This window comes from Notolepis coatsorum, assembly GCF_963971535.1.
Source record: "Notolepis coatsorum genome assembly, chromosome: 19".
Lineage (NCBI taxonomy): Eukaryota > Metazoa > Chordata > Actinopteri > Aulopiformes > Paralepididae > Notolepis > Notolepis coatsorum.
The window spans coordinates 62,663,555-62,679,715 of NC_140183.1; the positions used below are offsets into that span (position 1 = coordinate 62,663,555).

The 16,161-nt window shown below is 41.9% G+C and overlaps 1 protein-coding gene across 1 annotated transcript; it reads right to left on the bottom strand.

Annotated features, from left to right (window-relative positions):
• Window positions 1-202: 202 nt before the first annotated feature.
• On the bottom strand, window positions 203-12,251 carry acbd7 (acyl-CoA binding domain containing 7). Its single transcript, XM_084336399.1, has 4 exons — window positions 12,019-12,251; window positions 8,462-8,579; window positions 7,881-7,943; window positions 203-2,008 (listed from the first exon to the last, which is right to left on the bottom strand). Exons 1-4 carry the CDS (start codon window positions 12,028-12,030, stop codon window positions 1,935-1,937), a joined length of 267 nt encoding a protein of 88 aa, XP_084192525.1. The 5' UTR covers window positions 12,031-12,251; the 3' UTR covers window positions 203-1,934.
• Between the last annotated feature and the right edge of the window lie 3,910 nt (window positions 12,252-16,161).

The following is a 16,161-nucleotide window of genomic DNA, read 5'->3' on the forward strand; positions in this document are numbered from 1 at the left end:
CTGGTCAGCGCTAGTGGGACACACACACATGCATACATTAAGGCCATCATTAGTAATAATAACACATTAAATGTATATAGCGCTTTTATGATGCTCAACGACGCTTGTTTGGTAAACAACCGGAAAACTGAAAAATACAAACCAAAGTTAATGTATTTTAATTTTATAGTATTTCTGCTTTATTGGACAGAACAGTAGAGAATGTCAGGAAACACAGGAGAGAGGATGACATGCAACAGCTAGATTCAAAGACACGACATTGTGATTACATGGTACAATATGCACTATGCACCATAGCTTGGTGAGCCACCAGGAAGCCCCTGAAACTTAATTTCGAACAGATTTAACCCTTTCACCACCAAAGGGTTAACCCTTTCACTGCGACAATACAGAAGGTTAACCCTTTCACTACCACACAAAGGGTTAACCCTTTCACAACCACACTACAGAAGGTCTGTAGTGTGGTAGTGAAAGGTTAACCTTCTGTAGTGTGGTAGTGAAAGGTTAACCTTCTGTAGTGTGGTAGTGAAAGGGTTAAACTAAGTCATATTGTGTCTAAACTGTAATTTAAGTGGTTTCTGAATCTATGATTAACAAATATAAATTAATGTTAGTACTTGGCATAGGGACAGAGGACCACTGTGTGAATATGGTCAATAGCACTGGATGTGGCTTACACAAACATAAACAATAATAATATTTAGAAGAAGAAATACACATTTAAAACAGAATTAAGGCTTTCAGACTGATCCAAGAAATTACCACAATCTATGAGGATGATGCGTTTCTCTGACAAGTCAACAGGTTAAATGTTGCTGATAATCTAAAAGGAGTTGCTTTTCAGTGTTGAAATTATAATCTATTCTATCCTAATCTAACTGAGGAAGTTGATGGGTGATTTCGAGTTGCAGGTTTTCAAAACTAAAGTCTGCTATTCAAAAAGCTAGCTTCCTGAGCATTCTATGACACCAAATAATTAACAAAATAAAGAAAGAAATTTAACAAAAATGTTCAGCGGAAAGATCTTTTATTTTCAAAATGTGTAGATTTGTGTCTGTGTTTTAGCAATTCCAAATAGATTTGAGTGATTTTGAACTTGACTTTACGCTCATCAAGGACTGCTTAGCCTACTTATGTCTGCTTTTGTACCTTTATTACACTTACAGCCTAAATAAACACAATACTTAATTAAAGATAAAAATTCAACGTTAAGATGTGCATAGTAGTTCAATTACATGAATTAATAGTGACAAAAAAAGATCTGATCAACTACACAGAACAAAAAGGTTATTGCAGTAGTCTTCACTTCATCCTCCAGTGGTTGTGTCCTCTGCAAGCAGGGATCCAATCAAACTTTTTAAGATAGTCGACGTGTAGGCGGCTGGGTGGCGCAGTGGACATTGCGCTCGTCACCAACGCAAGAGACACCGGTCTCGAATCCGGCTGTTAGCGTTGCCTCCGGCTTGGCCGGCCGTCATACTGACTCAATTGGCAGAGTCAGCGGGAGGGAAGTCGATGGGTGGTAATCTGGTCGTTGTAAACAGCGACTCCTACAGGTCGGTCAGAGCGCCTGCACAGCAAAGACAGGAGATGGCGGGGGCAGTGTGAACCTCCTACACTTTACTCCTCGCCAATGAGAGTCCGCGCTGGCAGGTGAAAAAGAAGTGGCTGGCTGTCTCCACATGTATCGGAGGGGACATGCGATAGATTCTTCAACCCTCCCTACGACCGGCCAGTGGGGGGCACATGCAAGCAACGATCAGGACAGGGGAGGGAGAATTGGCACGAGAGGAAATTGGGATGGGAGAAAAATCACAGAAAAAGGAGGAGAAAAAGTAGGTAAAAAAAAAAGATAGTCGACGTGTTTTAGTGATCTGCCTAGCAGAATGTCGTCATATATCTATGAACTGCACCAATATAGCTCAATGCAGTCCTCACATCCCGTATTTGTTGATGATTTCCTTGGCAAGTGTGATGTAGGCTGACATGGCGTCCTCCTTGGACATTTCTGTAAAGAGTGCAGTGAGTGAGCACATTTAGAGCGAGGAACAACACAGTCTCAAATTGATTCTCATCAAATCACATCTTGAGCGCCCCACTCATACTGGTGTCTTATAAGGATAATGGTGACATATTTACATTTACATTTTGTCATTTAGCTGACACTTTTATCCAAGTGTCCAGGTGCTCAAAGGCTGAAAAAAAGGTGTGTATTAACCGAACGTGAGCCCGATTTTTAAGGGCCCTTTTCGGGCGCGGGGGGCTTTTTATGCTTTTTGAGGATACATCTCCATAAATGTTCAGGGGGGAGGGAATAAGTGCTTACCCTACAGACCCCAAGAAGTGCTGTATATTCTGTATTTAACCTTCGTGCACCCCACTAAAACACTGCACACAGTGTACCCTTTGGGACGTTTTATATATTTACTTATGAATTTCTTTTAAAAAAAATGTATGAATACCATTATTAACTTCAGTCCTCAACATACATATAAAATATTCATTCATTTTCAGGATTTTAACCCCTTAAATACCAGTTTGTGTGATTGAAGCGTGGCTTATTTTCAAGACAAAAAACACTAAGGGTTAATTATTTTCCATCCCATAAATGCTAATGTCATTTTTTTTGGGGTGGGATTATGAGAGCCTGGAGTGTCGAAGATTGGCAAAAAAAACAAGTTTGATACATAAAAATGTTTTGTGCAGTGACACAGTGTATAAAACACTGCACACGGTGTACCCTTTGGTCAAAAAACGTCCCTATTGACTCCCATGTTAACCTGTTCCACCCCAGGTGAAAATCTGCATAAAATGTATACCTAGGTAAATGGAATATTGCTCCACTTCTACAAGGGCTATTTGCATATTCTTGGTATCTAGGAACATCTATGGACCTCAATGAATGTATTCTCAGTGTCAGAAATATTGTGTCTATTACTAGGCTTGCTTAAATTCTGATGAAACAAAGGAAAATATGAATTATGATTTTTCTTTTCATCTTTGACAGTGAATAAAACCATGATAATAATGACCAAACTTAAAAAACTGCCACTGGGCTAATTCAGTACCCTCTTGAGATCATGTGTACAAAAGATCTAAGGAAATTAATAAAGGGAAGATGATAAAATTGAAGGTTTTGTATATACAGTACTGAATTCTCCCATCCGGACCAATGCAATTTGAAATATTATTATAGAATATAGAATATATGCTTATAAATTACCTTATTATAGCCAATTCGCACATTTATATATATATACATATAGTATCTTTCAAATGGCCGAGTTCAATTTGGATATAGTATCACCAGGCATGCGTAATAACATATACAGTTATTTAATGTAATCGACTGTACTTTTTTATTTCTCCCACAGTGTAATCATTCTGTAACTAATTTCAGATCTGATTCTTCCTACATGATTACAATAGTGTGGAGAAACTGACTGCGTTTCAATATTTGTCAAAAACGTTACCTTTTGTAGCTTATTATCGCGAATCATAAGAATTATTGATATGATTGCTTCAGAACGCCGAACTTTGAACGACCATAGCGGACCACAGGAAGTGTAGTTTGGTGAAATTTGCGGCTTGAAAATGGCCGCAAAAAGATTCCAATTCTGATCGTTCAACATTTTCATTTCCGCTTCCGGGTCAAGAAACGCGAGTTGAAAAAAAAACTTAAAATGATAAAAACTCACTTTTAACCTATTGCTAAACTATTGCCAACCTAACGTTTTACATTCTACATGTATTTGTGACATAGTAGTGATAATAATACTTGAAAACGTTTGATTTTAAAAAACGCAAATTTATTGCATCACTCATAAAAATATTAATATATGATAATAATGTCAAAAAGGGGTCGGTACCGACCCCGTGGGGGGGAACAGGTTAAACACGTTTTTTGAAAACGACGCCATTGCAGATTGAATTTAGATTTTAAATTTTTTTTTCATCTAGGCCCCTTTATGGGCATATTTTACATATGCATAATTACTTGTTTTTTTCAAGATGGCCGCATTGCGTCATCTATTTCCGGCGGCCACAGCTTGTGTGTTTACTGCTTATATCCTGCATACCGTTCAACAAATTTTTTTATCTAAAATGATTTGAGAATGTTTTATGGAGGTCTTAGTGTGGTGTGCATGCGTGTGTTGAGAAATTAATGTGTGTGCATGTGGTCATTTGCAGCCATTATGTGAAAATGGCTAGTACACAGTAGGCTACTAGTAATGCTAGTACAGTAATGGCTAGTTTTCACATAATGGCTGCAAATGACCACATGCACACACATTAATTTCTCAACACATGCATGCACACCACACTAAGACCTCCATAAAACATTCTCAAATCATTTTAGATAAAAATATTTTTTGAACGGCATTGCAGGATATAAGCAGTAAACACACAAGCTGTGGCCGCCGGAAATAGATGACGCAATGCGGCCATCTTGAAAGAAAAGAGTAATTATGCATATGTAAATGCCCATAAAGGGGCCTATATGAAAAAATTAAATAAAAATGTAATTCAATCTGCAATGGCGTCGTACATTGGAGCAATGGCGTCTAACATTGGAGTCAATAGTATGTACAGTATCTACAGTTGGGATGTTTTTTGTCCCAGGGGTGCACGAATATAAATGCATTTTTTATTCCAATCCCGATTTGTATTTGAGATTCCCAAATCCCATCGGACTTGACTTCTTCGTGTCCCTCAGTGAGTGTAATACCAGCATTCAACTGTATGGGCCACAGCGGTTTCTATCATCATCATCATCATCATCATCACCACCCACGCTATGCATAAAATATATAGGTCCGCGGAGAGGCACGCTGAGGAGGCCGTGCAAACTGCAATGGAATATGGGGCATCTCTCTCTCTTTGCCTAATATTTTGATTATATCCTGACATTTTTCAGTTGGAAGGGCAGTCTATATGCGTAACGGTAAAAAATAAATAAAAAAATTGCACTTTTTTTACGACGCTCAAAAAGGCAGGTGCTCAAGCACCCCTTGGGCTCTATGTGTGCACGTGCCTGGTTGAGCGCATAGTAGTAAAGTCATATTAATGTATTAGGAAGAGTGCATGATAGTAGAAGACAGTAATTTGTTTAAATCCCTGTTCTTGCCCCATTTCGGAGGCAAGTACCGTTGTAAACACAGTGAAACATTATCACCATGCTTACAATAATGACAGATATAATGCTGAGGATCAAATACCAGCTTCCTTGGAGACTGCCTGTTCTGAAGGTCCAGATTAATACCTAAAGTCCACGTTTATTATTTTCTATATATATATATATATTGTTGTATTTATATAAGATATATATTTATTGTAGACCTGATAGTGTTTTATTGTTTGCCTGTATATGCTCCTTGTATCACACGCTGCATACAGCGCGCACCCATCGGAACAGAGAAAGTTACCGTTAGTTATGTATATACAGCGCGAGCCACTCACCACATATTGAACGGAGAAAAAAGATACCGTTAGTTGGAGAATAAAGTGAGGAGAGAGAGGTATTTTGTGGTGTGGTAGTAACGTTAGTGCCGTTATTAGTTAGAAACTGTGTTGTGGTGTCGCCAAAGGAGAAGTGGAGTGCCATTACTCCAGCATCAATCTGCCGACGGCGACGGGCAGACGATAACAGAGAAAGAGGACGTTTAGACTGAGTTCGGTTGAGGTTGAACTCAGATAGCATTAGCAACCAACGGACTGTTTGCTAGTTAGCCCCAGTATAAAGGGCTAACGAACTACCAGAAGCTCGGGCGTTGTTTGGACAATAGGAACCCGGTCCATATGAGACGCGTGGGGCGGAGCTTCCTACAGGAAAGGTTAACCGGTTGGTAGCGTGGCGATGTTTTGATTTGGGGGGGGGGGGGGGGGGGGCGCAGTGGTGAACCTCGCCTAGGGCGCCAAATGTGCTAGGTCCGCCCCTGCGCGTATATGAGACCCTTCTTCCTTCTATCCAGCGACTACCCGGCGGTCTTCACGGTCACCGTCTACATCACTCCAGAGATCGTCGTCTCTGCCCTCATCAGACAGACTCCGCCCTCATCATTCTCCTCCGGACAATTCACCATCCACCTCCATTCAGAGCTCCAACGGCCTGGTACCATTAATTTAGGAATCATAATTCATTCGGACATTGTTATATATATATATATATATATAAATTGTATAATAATTAGGATACTGTTTATAAGAAAATTGTATTAACCCCATTATATTTGTTGTTGTTTATATTTATTTACATTTGTTTATGTTACACATTAACACTTTAATCGCCATGGGTTAAATTCATAATTTACCATCCCTCGCCAGCTCTATTTGTCTATGGAGAAGTTCCCCTTCTTTGCAGGGCTATAACTTTTTAAATTCTATTGCTAAATTGCCATTATTATGGCCCATTCAATGTCCTATATGTATTGTTCAGGGTGTAGCAACGTTAAACTTTTTCATTCACATATTCATACTAAAATATGGTCTAAAGTATGTTTTTATCGTTTTCTGCAGCTTTCTCCAGAACTTGATTTATAGCTCCAAATGCATTATATTGATGATGAAATACAGTTTGATAGCAATCGGCGCGAGATAAAAAATTTCAACTGGACGTGATTCTAGAAGTTTCTACGTATCATCTGATGATGACCGGATGGGCGGGGGATCGTTTATAATTCCGCGGGCAGAGTTAGATGATTCATCCAGAGTGGGTCATATGTTCATCAGATCAGTTAGTATAGAAGACGTTAGAAAATAACGTTGAAACTCACCGTGGCTTCCTCGCGCCGCTGGCAGATGAACAGAATTTTTTCTATTATGGGATGGAGAAATGCCCGATCCATTTCCAGGTTGTATAATAGTATATACGTCCAAATCATGTTGTTTTTTCGAGTTATTTGCACCGATCGATGTTCACTGTATCAAGACGGAGTCTCTCTAACGATAGCGAGTGCCCGGACCACATATGGATGAGCACTTCCGGTTCAAAGGTTCATTTCCGGTTGGCGATCTGCCGATCGGCCACCAGATGGCGCTCTTGAACCGCTAGAGAGTTGAGAGGAGATCAGCAGTGTGTCTCAGGGCTCCGGAAAGGAAATATGATTTCGATGACAGATTTTTTAAATATTGACATCAAAGACGAGTTACGGCGTCTTCGGCAGAATGAGCATGGCTAGGAATGACGTGTAAACTCGTCCCCGGCGATCATAGTGTTAAATGTGATTATTCAACCTGGTACCCCTGTCCCCTCCCATTTAATGAGTGTCCGCCATTTTGTGTACATTTAATATTGGTTAATTAATCATTTAGTATTTGTCAAGCTCATTATTTAAATACAGTCAGGGTTGTGTAGCCCCTCAGCTACACTGCAGTGCCCATAAGTCTGATGGCCCCTTATACCAACAACTGAATAGGCAGAACAACAACATCTCTCTCACACTCACAATACATGTACTGTAATGCCAGACTTGGAGAGAGCTTCCTTTCTATTTTGACACATATTTCAGCACCATGGACAGAGAGCGGAAGTCTAATTATCAGCGACCAACACTCACACAATATTGAGAGAGAGATAAAGAGAATGGATGGTGACAACTGATGGCCTTGATTTGATGCCTGAATTTCCCCAAGGGGATTAATAAAGGAATATCTTATTTTATCTTATTTGTGTGGAAAAGCTAGATTGAATCAACATTGAGTCAATGTTCACAACTACATTTCAATGTTGATTACAATGTTCCACTCATGCTTCAAGTTGATCCAATGTTGTTGTCAGTTTGCTATCTGGGGTGTTTGTGTTTATTATTTTCAACATTGAACATAGGACTTATGGCAGCGTCTCCTTTTCATTAGACGCGTATAGTTTGAGTTGTTCTCACCTTTCCTTGAGTTCCATGCATCCCACTTGGCCTTTCCTTTCATGTCAAGCATTCCAGGTTTATCTAGTAAAAATAAAAAAGAGTGAAAGAATAGAGAAATGAAGCAGAATTTAAGGAACACTGAGGGAACTTCAAGGATGATACTGTTAATTCACCCTGAAAAGAGATGTGTTGAAGTAACACAAGTGTGTTATGGGTGTGTAGAAAAACAACACATGTGTTAATAGCCACACATTACAGCAACACGCCCACATGTGTTTAGTTAAAGGTGCTATAGATAGAAAATGTATGTAGAGTAACTTTTTTAATAATAGATCCACAGATGTATTATTTTAGAAAGGTGCAGAATAAAAGTATTGCTTTTCACCCCAAAAAAGTATTTATCATTTTTTTAAATGTTGCAGGTCCTAAATGAATGTTGCTGTTTACATGTTGCAGACATGTATCCCCTCCCCACGTGGAATGCACCTGATTTTACATGCTGGTGCGACATCTAGTGGCAGAATGTTATCTATAGCGCCAGTACAACACACCCTGTGTTCTTTCAACGTTTGGTTACACTTCCAGAATGAGGATAATACCGATGTTAATGTCTCCAACGATGGCCTGCTTGTATAGGCCATACAGGTCCAACAGCTCCTGGTCGGTGGGCCTAGTCTTCACGTTCTTCACATCCACCGCCATTTTCTCGAACTCAGCCTGAAGAGAGAAGAGGATGAAATGGATTGTTGGAGAGATACACAAGGTTGGAGAGAATGGTAAAAGTTTTGAAGGTATTTTTAAGTTGGCTTTCATTGTGATTATTTAGGAATGGGTCATTAATTCTGTGTGCAAAGAAAGCTGTGTTGGGATGTGTGTTTTCCTCTCCTCTCTCTCTATCCTGTACCCAGCCTGTCAGATAAACAATGTAGGCTAAATCAGTCTCCAGCATCTGGTCTACACTCTAACAAATTACTGTGAAAATACAACCAGATTCAAACAGTATCTTACCATTTACCTTTAAAACAGTATACTTTAACGTGAACAACAATATAATCTGGGGGCTGTAATTAGGGACTTCAAGTTTCTTTAATAGTTGTCATACAGAAGTACAGAATACTTTCATACAAAATGCTTCTTACTGTTACGCTCCAGAGACTGTGCTAGACAAGATAGTATCAAATAACATAGTATAGCATGTAATTTAGAAGTAGAAAATGAGGTCACAGTGTTCAGTATAGACATATGTACAATGTTCGATGCAGAATAGACGTAACTGAGTTACCATATAATATACAATACTATGCAGTGTACTAATGTACAGTACTATATAGTGCAAAGCAGAAATGGGATGAGGTACAATTTAGGTACAATTTACAGTAAGGTGTACGAGTTGTAGTGCAATCCTTCATCAATAAATATAAAGTGTGGGGAGTGGGTGCTACAGTGTGTTTGTTTAAAGTGGGTGTGTGCTATAAAGTGTGTGGAGTGGGTGCTACAGTGTGTTTGTTTAAAGTGAGTGTGTGCGTGTGGATGTGTGTGCAATGTGCGTTTGATGGTTGTTGTTGTGTAGTGTTCATTGTTCGTTTAGCAGCCTGATGGCCTGGGGATAGAAGCTTCTTCTGAGTCTTTCTGTGCTCGCCTTGAGACTCCGGTATCGCTTGCCTGACCGCAGCAGTTCAAAGAGGCAGTTGTTCGGGTGACTGGAGTCTTTAATGATTCTCTTAGCCTTGCCCCTGCAACGCTTGTTGTAAATGTTCTGGAGGGTGGGGAGCCCCCCTCCAATTGTGCGTTCGGCTGAACGTGTCACTCTTTGTAGTCTGCTTCGGTCTTGTGCAGTGCTATTCCCAAACCAGGAGGTGATGTTGCCAGTCAAGATGCTCTCTATTGTACATGAGTAGAAGTTCTTAAGGATCTTCTGACTGACTTGGAACTTCCTTAGTCGCCTGAGGAAGTAGAGGCGTTGTCGTGCCTTCTTCACAACACTGTCAATGTGTGTGGTCCATGTCAAGTCCTCGGATATGTAGGCTCCGAGGTACTTAAAGCTGTTGACTCTCTCAACCGGTGCCCCGTCGATGCTGAGGGGGCTGTAGTCCTTGACCCCCGACCTCCTGAAGTCCACAATCATCTCCTTTGTTTTGCTGACGTTCAGGGAGAGGCTGTTTTCCTGGCACCATCCCGCCAGGACCTTGACCTCTTCCAGGTAGGCCCTCTCGTCGTTGGCAGAGATCAGGCCCACCACCACTGTGTCGTCAGCAAATTTGATGATTGTATTGCTACTCCGCTGAGCCACACAGTCGTGTGTGTACAGGGAGTAGAGGAGGGGACTCAGAACACAGCCCTGGGGGGCCCCTATGTTGAGGGTGATGGATGAGGAGGTGCAGTTGCCTGCTCTCACCACCTGGGGTCTGCCCGTCAGGAAGTCCAAGACCCACTGGCAGAGGTCATAGTTCAAGCCCAGGTCCCTGAGCTTGGCTATGAGTATGGAGGGGACTATGGTATTGAATGCCGAGCTGTAGTCGATGAATAGCATTCTCACATAGTTCCCCTGCCTCTTGTCCAGGTGTGATGCTGCTGTGTGCAGCACATGGGCTATGGCGTCCTCCGTGGACCTGTTGGGGCGGTATGCAAATTGCAGGGGGTCCATGTTGATGGGGAGGGAGGAGCAGATGTAGCCCTTTACTAGCTTCTCAAAGCACTTCATGGCTATGGAGGTGAGAGCTACAGGGCGGTAGTCGTTGAGGCAAGCAGGCTTACTGTTTTCCTTTAAATACTGTACAATACTGTTAAGTAAGGACTCTGTGACAGAAACTATTGGGTGGCTGAAGTGAAAAATGTAACTTGTGTTTCTTAAATGTCTCTTGCAGTGAAAAATTACTGAATTTGTGCAAAAGCTCTAAACAGTTTTTTTCTGTACTTCTGTTAACAAGAATACAAGTTATTCCTGCATGCGTTAACTTGCATTAATGTCAGGCGATATCTGTTGAAACTGTCAAACCACATACTGTAGATCCGTTTCAATTCAAGATCTGTGAAAGATACTTGTCTGAGAATGTTCTACAACACGTAGTAGTATGACCAAATTAGGATACATTCCCTTTCTCTGGGAAAAATTAAGATGTTTTAGTAACAAGCTGTAAATATATAGTTTACAGTAAGATAACTGTTAAAATACAGCCATGTGTTCGAGTCCCTGTTACCAGCACTTTACTTTAAATTCTAATAAATACAGTAATATACTGTATTTCAGTGCAATGTATTATTACAGTAACTAACTGTAAATGTAGTTTACAGTAAGATAACTGTTAAAAACACTAATGTGCTGGAGCCCTTCCTGCCAGCGCTTTACTGTAAATTAACAGGAAAATAATTGCCAGTGTATTGAATTGGTTACTTACAAGCAGCACTGTGAAAGAGAAATCTGAGCATATGCAACAGCCAGGCCCCCAGGAAGCCTGTTATAGCACACATTTGAGTTAAACAATGGAGTATTATTCAGGCTTGAGCTGTGAGGGCCTTTGTGTGCTCATGTGAATAATCTATGTTACAAAGGAGTAGCTCTGGGACATTGCAGAACACTTTACATTACTCAAATTTCACAATTATGGCCAACACTTTAGGCACAATCAACTGTCTCTGATAAACTCAGTACCCCCCCCCCCCCCCCACCCTTCCAAGTGCTGTTTTCTGAATTTAGCAGGTGCTAGCATGTTGAGTGAGTTCTGATCATGTGGCATATAACTTGCGATTCTGCTCAATTGTAAAACATACATACCTATACATAGGCAACTCTTCTTGTGTGTAATGCACCATTAAATGTGTAACTTGGGCTAAATTCAGCAGCTGTATGATTTCCCTGGCACTCTTGTGCGACCATAGACTAAGGCTATGTAAACATATTTAGGTTAGACATAAGTCACATAACCTATGTATTTGACATTTTTCAGAACACACAAACTACATATTTGCTAGTTACAGTATAGCCCGTCTCGTCTCAGAAGGAAAGACATCGCAAAATAGAGGTTGCAGTGCACACAATAAAAGCTATAAATGAAATGTCACATTCTGTGGGGTAATTTCTTATTCTGACTGACATACAGCGAAACATACTCGTGCAAAATAACTCGTAGCAAAGTTATTGAAAGGGGGAAAAACGTACCATATGAGACATTTTTCCGGATCCACTTCTAACTGCACCACAGCTAACGGTGCAATATTATTATCTACTACGATGGAGATGGTACGATGGGCAGAGAGAGGGGAGGGAGACCAGGACGCGTACGGAACACTGCGCAATTGATGCAATGCGCATGGGCACTCGAACAGCTTGGGCGGCGGCGATACAGCAGCATGCGTCGGAAAGATAATGGATTGTTTGCACCAGCAGCACGTTTTTTTACTAGCTACAGCGCAGCTACGCCGTCCGCTTGAAGCCTTTTTACAACGCATCCGCGTTTCCGGGTTCCCGTTTTGCGCCAGGTCATGTGACATGAGCGCCAATCGTGGGACGGCAAGTTTCTACACTGGTTAAGCTTAGGCACTCTTCGAAGTTGGTTTGATTGATTGAAAAGTTTATTAACAGATTGCAGAATGGGTACAGTACAGTACAGCTGAATACATACAATTGTTAAGGGGATGCAGACCAGAGAAAGACTTTCGTCTTGTTTACAGAATTGAAAATGGGGGACCCTGATGTAAACAAGACGAAAGTCTTTCTCTGGTCTGCATCCCCTTAACAATTGTATGTATTGAGCTGTACTGTACTGTACCCATTCTGCAATCTGTTAATAAACTTTTCAATCAATCAATCAATCAATCACATCAGGGTCCCCCATTTTCAATTCATCATAACATATGACATACACATGACATACAGATAGACAGTACTGCTACATCTATACATTTATGACATATCAGATTTGCAAATACAGTACTGTTTGTGATACAAAAAGTGTCCAGAAAAAGAGTGTATATACATTTGACGTAGAAACTGTACATTGGAGGAGGTTGGGTGGGTGAGGTTGGTGGGTGGGGGCTGTACATTGGAGGGGGGGGGGGGTAGGGGGGGGGACACTGTACACTGGAATACTGACAAAGCCATACTTGGTAATTTACTGTACAACTGGGTTAAGACATTTGTAGGGGCCAGTTTCGAATTGCAGTCTCCCGTAGGTGTTCTTTGAGAGTGTTTTTGAAAGTGGGTAGTGATTCACATTCCTTTACAGCTTTGGGTAGGGCGTTCCACATTGATGTGGCATAATTGCGAAACGTGTTTAGTCCCTTGTTTGAGCCGAATCTGGGTTTAACATGATTTGTGGAGCTCCCTCTTGTGTTGTGATCGTGGTATTCACTGACCTTTGGGAAGTATTTTGACATGTACATGGGTACCTTGGTCGCGTAGTGTATCTTGTAGACCAGGCCCATTGCAAGTTGCTGTACTCTGTCGTCTACTCTAAGCCATCCTAGTTTGTCAAAGTGGGCCGGGGTGAGGTGGGTTCTAGGAGTCAGGTCAAGCAGTAGTCTGACTAGCTTGTTTTGAGATGTTTGTAATTTGTTTTTTAGTGCCTTTGAGGTGCTTTGGTACCATGAGGTGCAAGCATAGTCGTAGTACCCTTGAATGAGTGCTCCTGCCAGAGTCTTCAGGGTATTCTTGTTTACCAGAGAGGAGATCCGGTACAAGAATCAAGTTCGTTGGTTGACTTTTTTTATTACATTGGATGCCATTTTGTCACAGGAAAGATTAGCCTCTAGGATGGAACCTAGGTAGGTAATTTCATCTTTCCTTGTGACAATATTGTCACCCACTGTAACCGAGAAGCCGTCGGTCTTGCTGAGTTTGTTATTTGAACCGAAGAGTATGGACTCTGTTTTGCCCATGTGTAATGATAGTTTGTTGTCGGCGAGCCATATGCAGATTTTGCCTAGTTCCGAGCTGAGGGCTTTTTCAACCTGTAACTTGTTCTTGTCAGAGACCTGCACGGCTGAGTCGTCCGCAAACAGGAACAAGTTGCAGTCACAAGCTGACGACATGTCATTTGCATAAATTAGGAATAGTAGCGGTCCTAGTATGCTTCCTTGTGGAACACCACAGCTCACTGTGAGGGGGGGGATAGGGTACCGTTTACCTCCACCATCTGTTCTCTCCCCTCCAGGTAGGATTGTATCCAGCTCACTGATAAACTATCAAAACCTATTGCTTTTAGCTTGTCAATCAGAATGGTGTGATTGACAGTGTCGAAGGCCTTTTGATATAGGTCCAGCATTAACCAGCATGGTTAAGGTTAGAGTTTGTCTTAGAGTGTGACAGCAAGTTCTTTCGCCGGTTAAGCTTAGGCACTCTTTCGAAGTTGGTTAAGGTTAGAGTTTAGGCGTGTTCGAGATGGGATAGGCGGACGCAGATCTGCGCAGTATTTACTACGGCCTCGCCAAGCGCGTTGCATGACGGTTAGAATGTTGTCCGACTTGCTCTGAAAATCTGACGATACAAGGCGCGGAACTCTCGCAGGAGCGAGCCACGCACAGCCTTCAGAGCGAGGCGCCACAGTACCTCACACCCGGCTGCTCCCGGCTGGGAAGCGACTTGCTACGGTCGCGCAAAGCGCCTATTGGCTCAGAAAAGTTGTCAGTCACCAGCCACGTGACAGCCAGGGAGTTATGAGACGTTTGATTGATTGAAAACTTTATTATGTTATGCGTTATCATCATATCATCATGATAAACTTCAAGCTGTCAGACACACACACATACACACATGCGTCGTGTTTTGCCTCAATACTGTATATATAATTCTGTTTTGCCTCAATATACACAGTATACATATATTGATGCAAAACATAATTATTCAGCAGTGTGTTGTGTGTGTGTGTGCGGCCAGGAGCGCGCAACAAGATGGTATACATTATGGTATATGAATAGTATATTCCACTATAGCATGCCTCAAAAGACGGCTTGGGAGCTGTGCTGCTGCAATTGAACGGAGGCAAATGGCAACCTGTAGCATATGCGTCAAGGTCAATGACAGAGACGGAGCAACGCTATGCACAAATTGAGAAAGAGACTTCAGGCTTAGTGTTTGGGTGTGGGAAGTTTCACACTTATGTGTATGGATTGCCAACCTTTACAGTAGAGACTGACCACAAACCACTCATATCGATCAGAAAAAAGAACCTCAATGATATGTCCCCCAGAATTCAGCGCATGATGTTGGCGTTACAGCGCTATGATTTTGATCTTATTTACACGCCAGGGAAATACATTGTGCTAGCGGATGCATTGTCAAGGGCACCGGCTCCAAGTTGTGATACACCAGTCAGCGATATAACCGCTGAGGTTGAAATACACGTCAACATGGTGACTGCATTGCTCCCCGCCTCGGATGTCATGTTACAGCACATTGTGGAGGAGACTGCAAAGGACCCGCTGCTGCAGAAAGTGGTCCACCTTATCCAAAATGGTTGGTCAAAGGGAGTCTGTCCACAGTTCTATCCAGTGCATGCAGATCTGTGTGTAGCTGATGGACTGGTACTGAGACAAAATAGAATCGTCATTCCTCAGTCCATGCGCCAAGACATGCTTCGTCGTATTCATGAGGGGCATCTAGGCATGGACAAATGCAAAAGGAGGGCAAGAGAAGCAGTGTATTGGCCAGGCATCAATAGAGACATTGAGGAAAGGATACAGAAGTGTGAAACATGTCTCAAACATCACTACAAACAAACCAAAGAGCCAATGCTGGTAGCAGACCTTCCCACTGCACCATGGCAAAAGGTGGGCACTGATTTGTTTCATCTACAAGGCAAGGACTTTATTCTGGTGATTGATTATTTTTCGAATTACCCAGAAGTAGCGCAGCTTTCCAGCACGTCAGCACAGTCTGTCATCACACACATGAAAGGGTTTTTCGCCAGGCATGGAATCCCACAATGTGTAGTCAGTGACAATGGTCCACAATATGACTGTGGGGAGTTCAGAGACTTTGCAGAGCGGTATGGGTTTAAACACATTACCTCTAGCCCCTTGTATCCACAGGCTAATGGACAGGCTGAAAAGGGGGTCCAGATTGTTAAGAGGCTGCTTAAAAAGGCAAGAGACAGTAACACTGACCCATGCCTGGCTTTGCTAAGCTACAGGGCAACACCTCTGGAGTGTGGAGCGTCCCCTGCTGAGCTCCTCATGCATCGCAAGCTGCGCACCACGCTTCCACACATTCCAGATGAAAAGGACATGGGCAGGGACACCAAAGAACTGTCCGACAAGAGGATGAGACTCAAGCACAGACAGAAACTGAACTATGACAAAACAA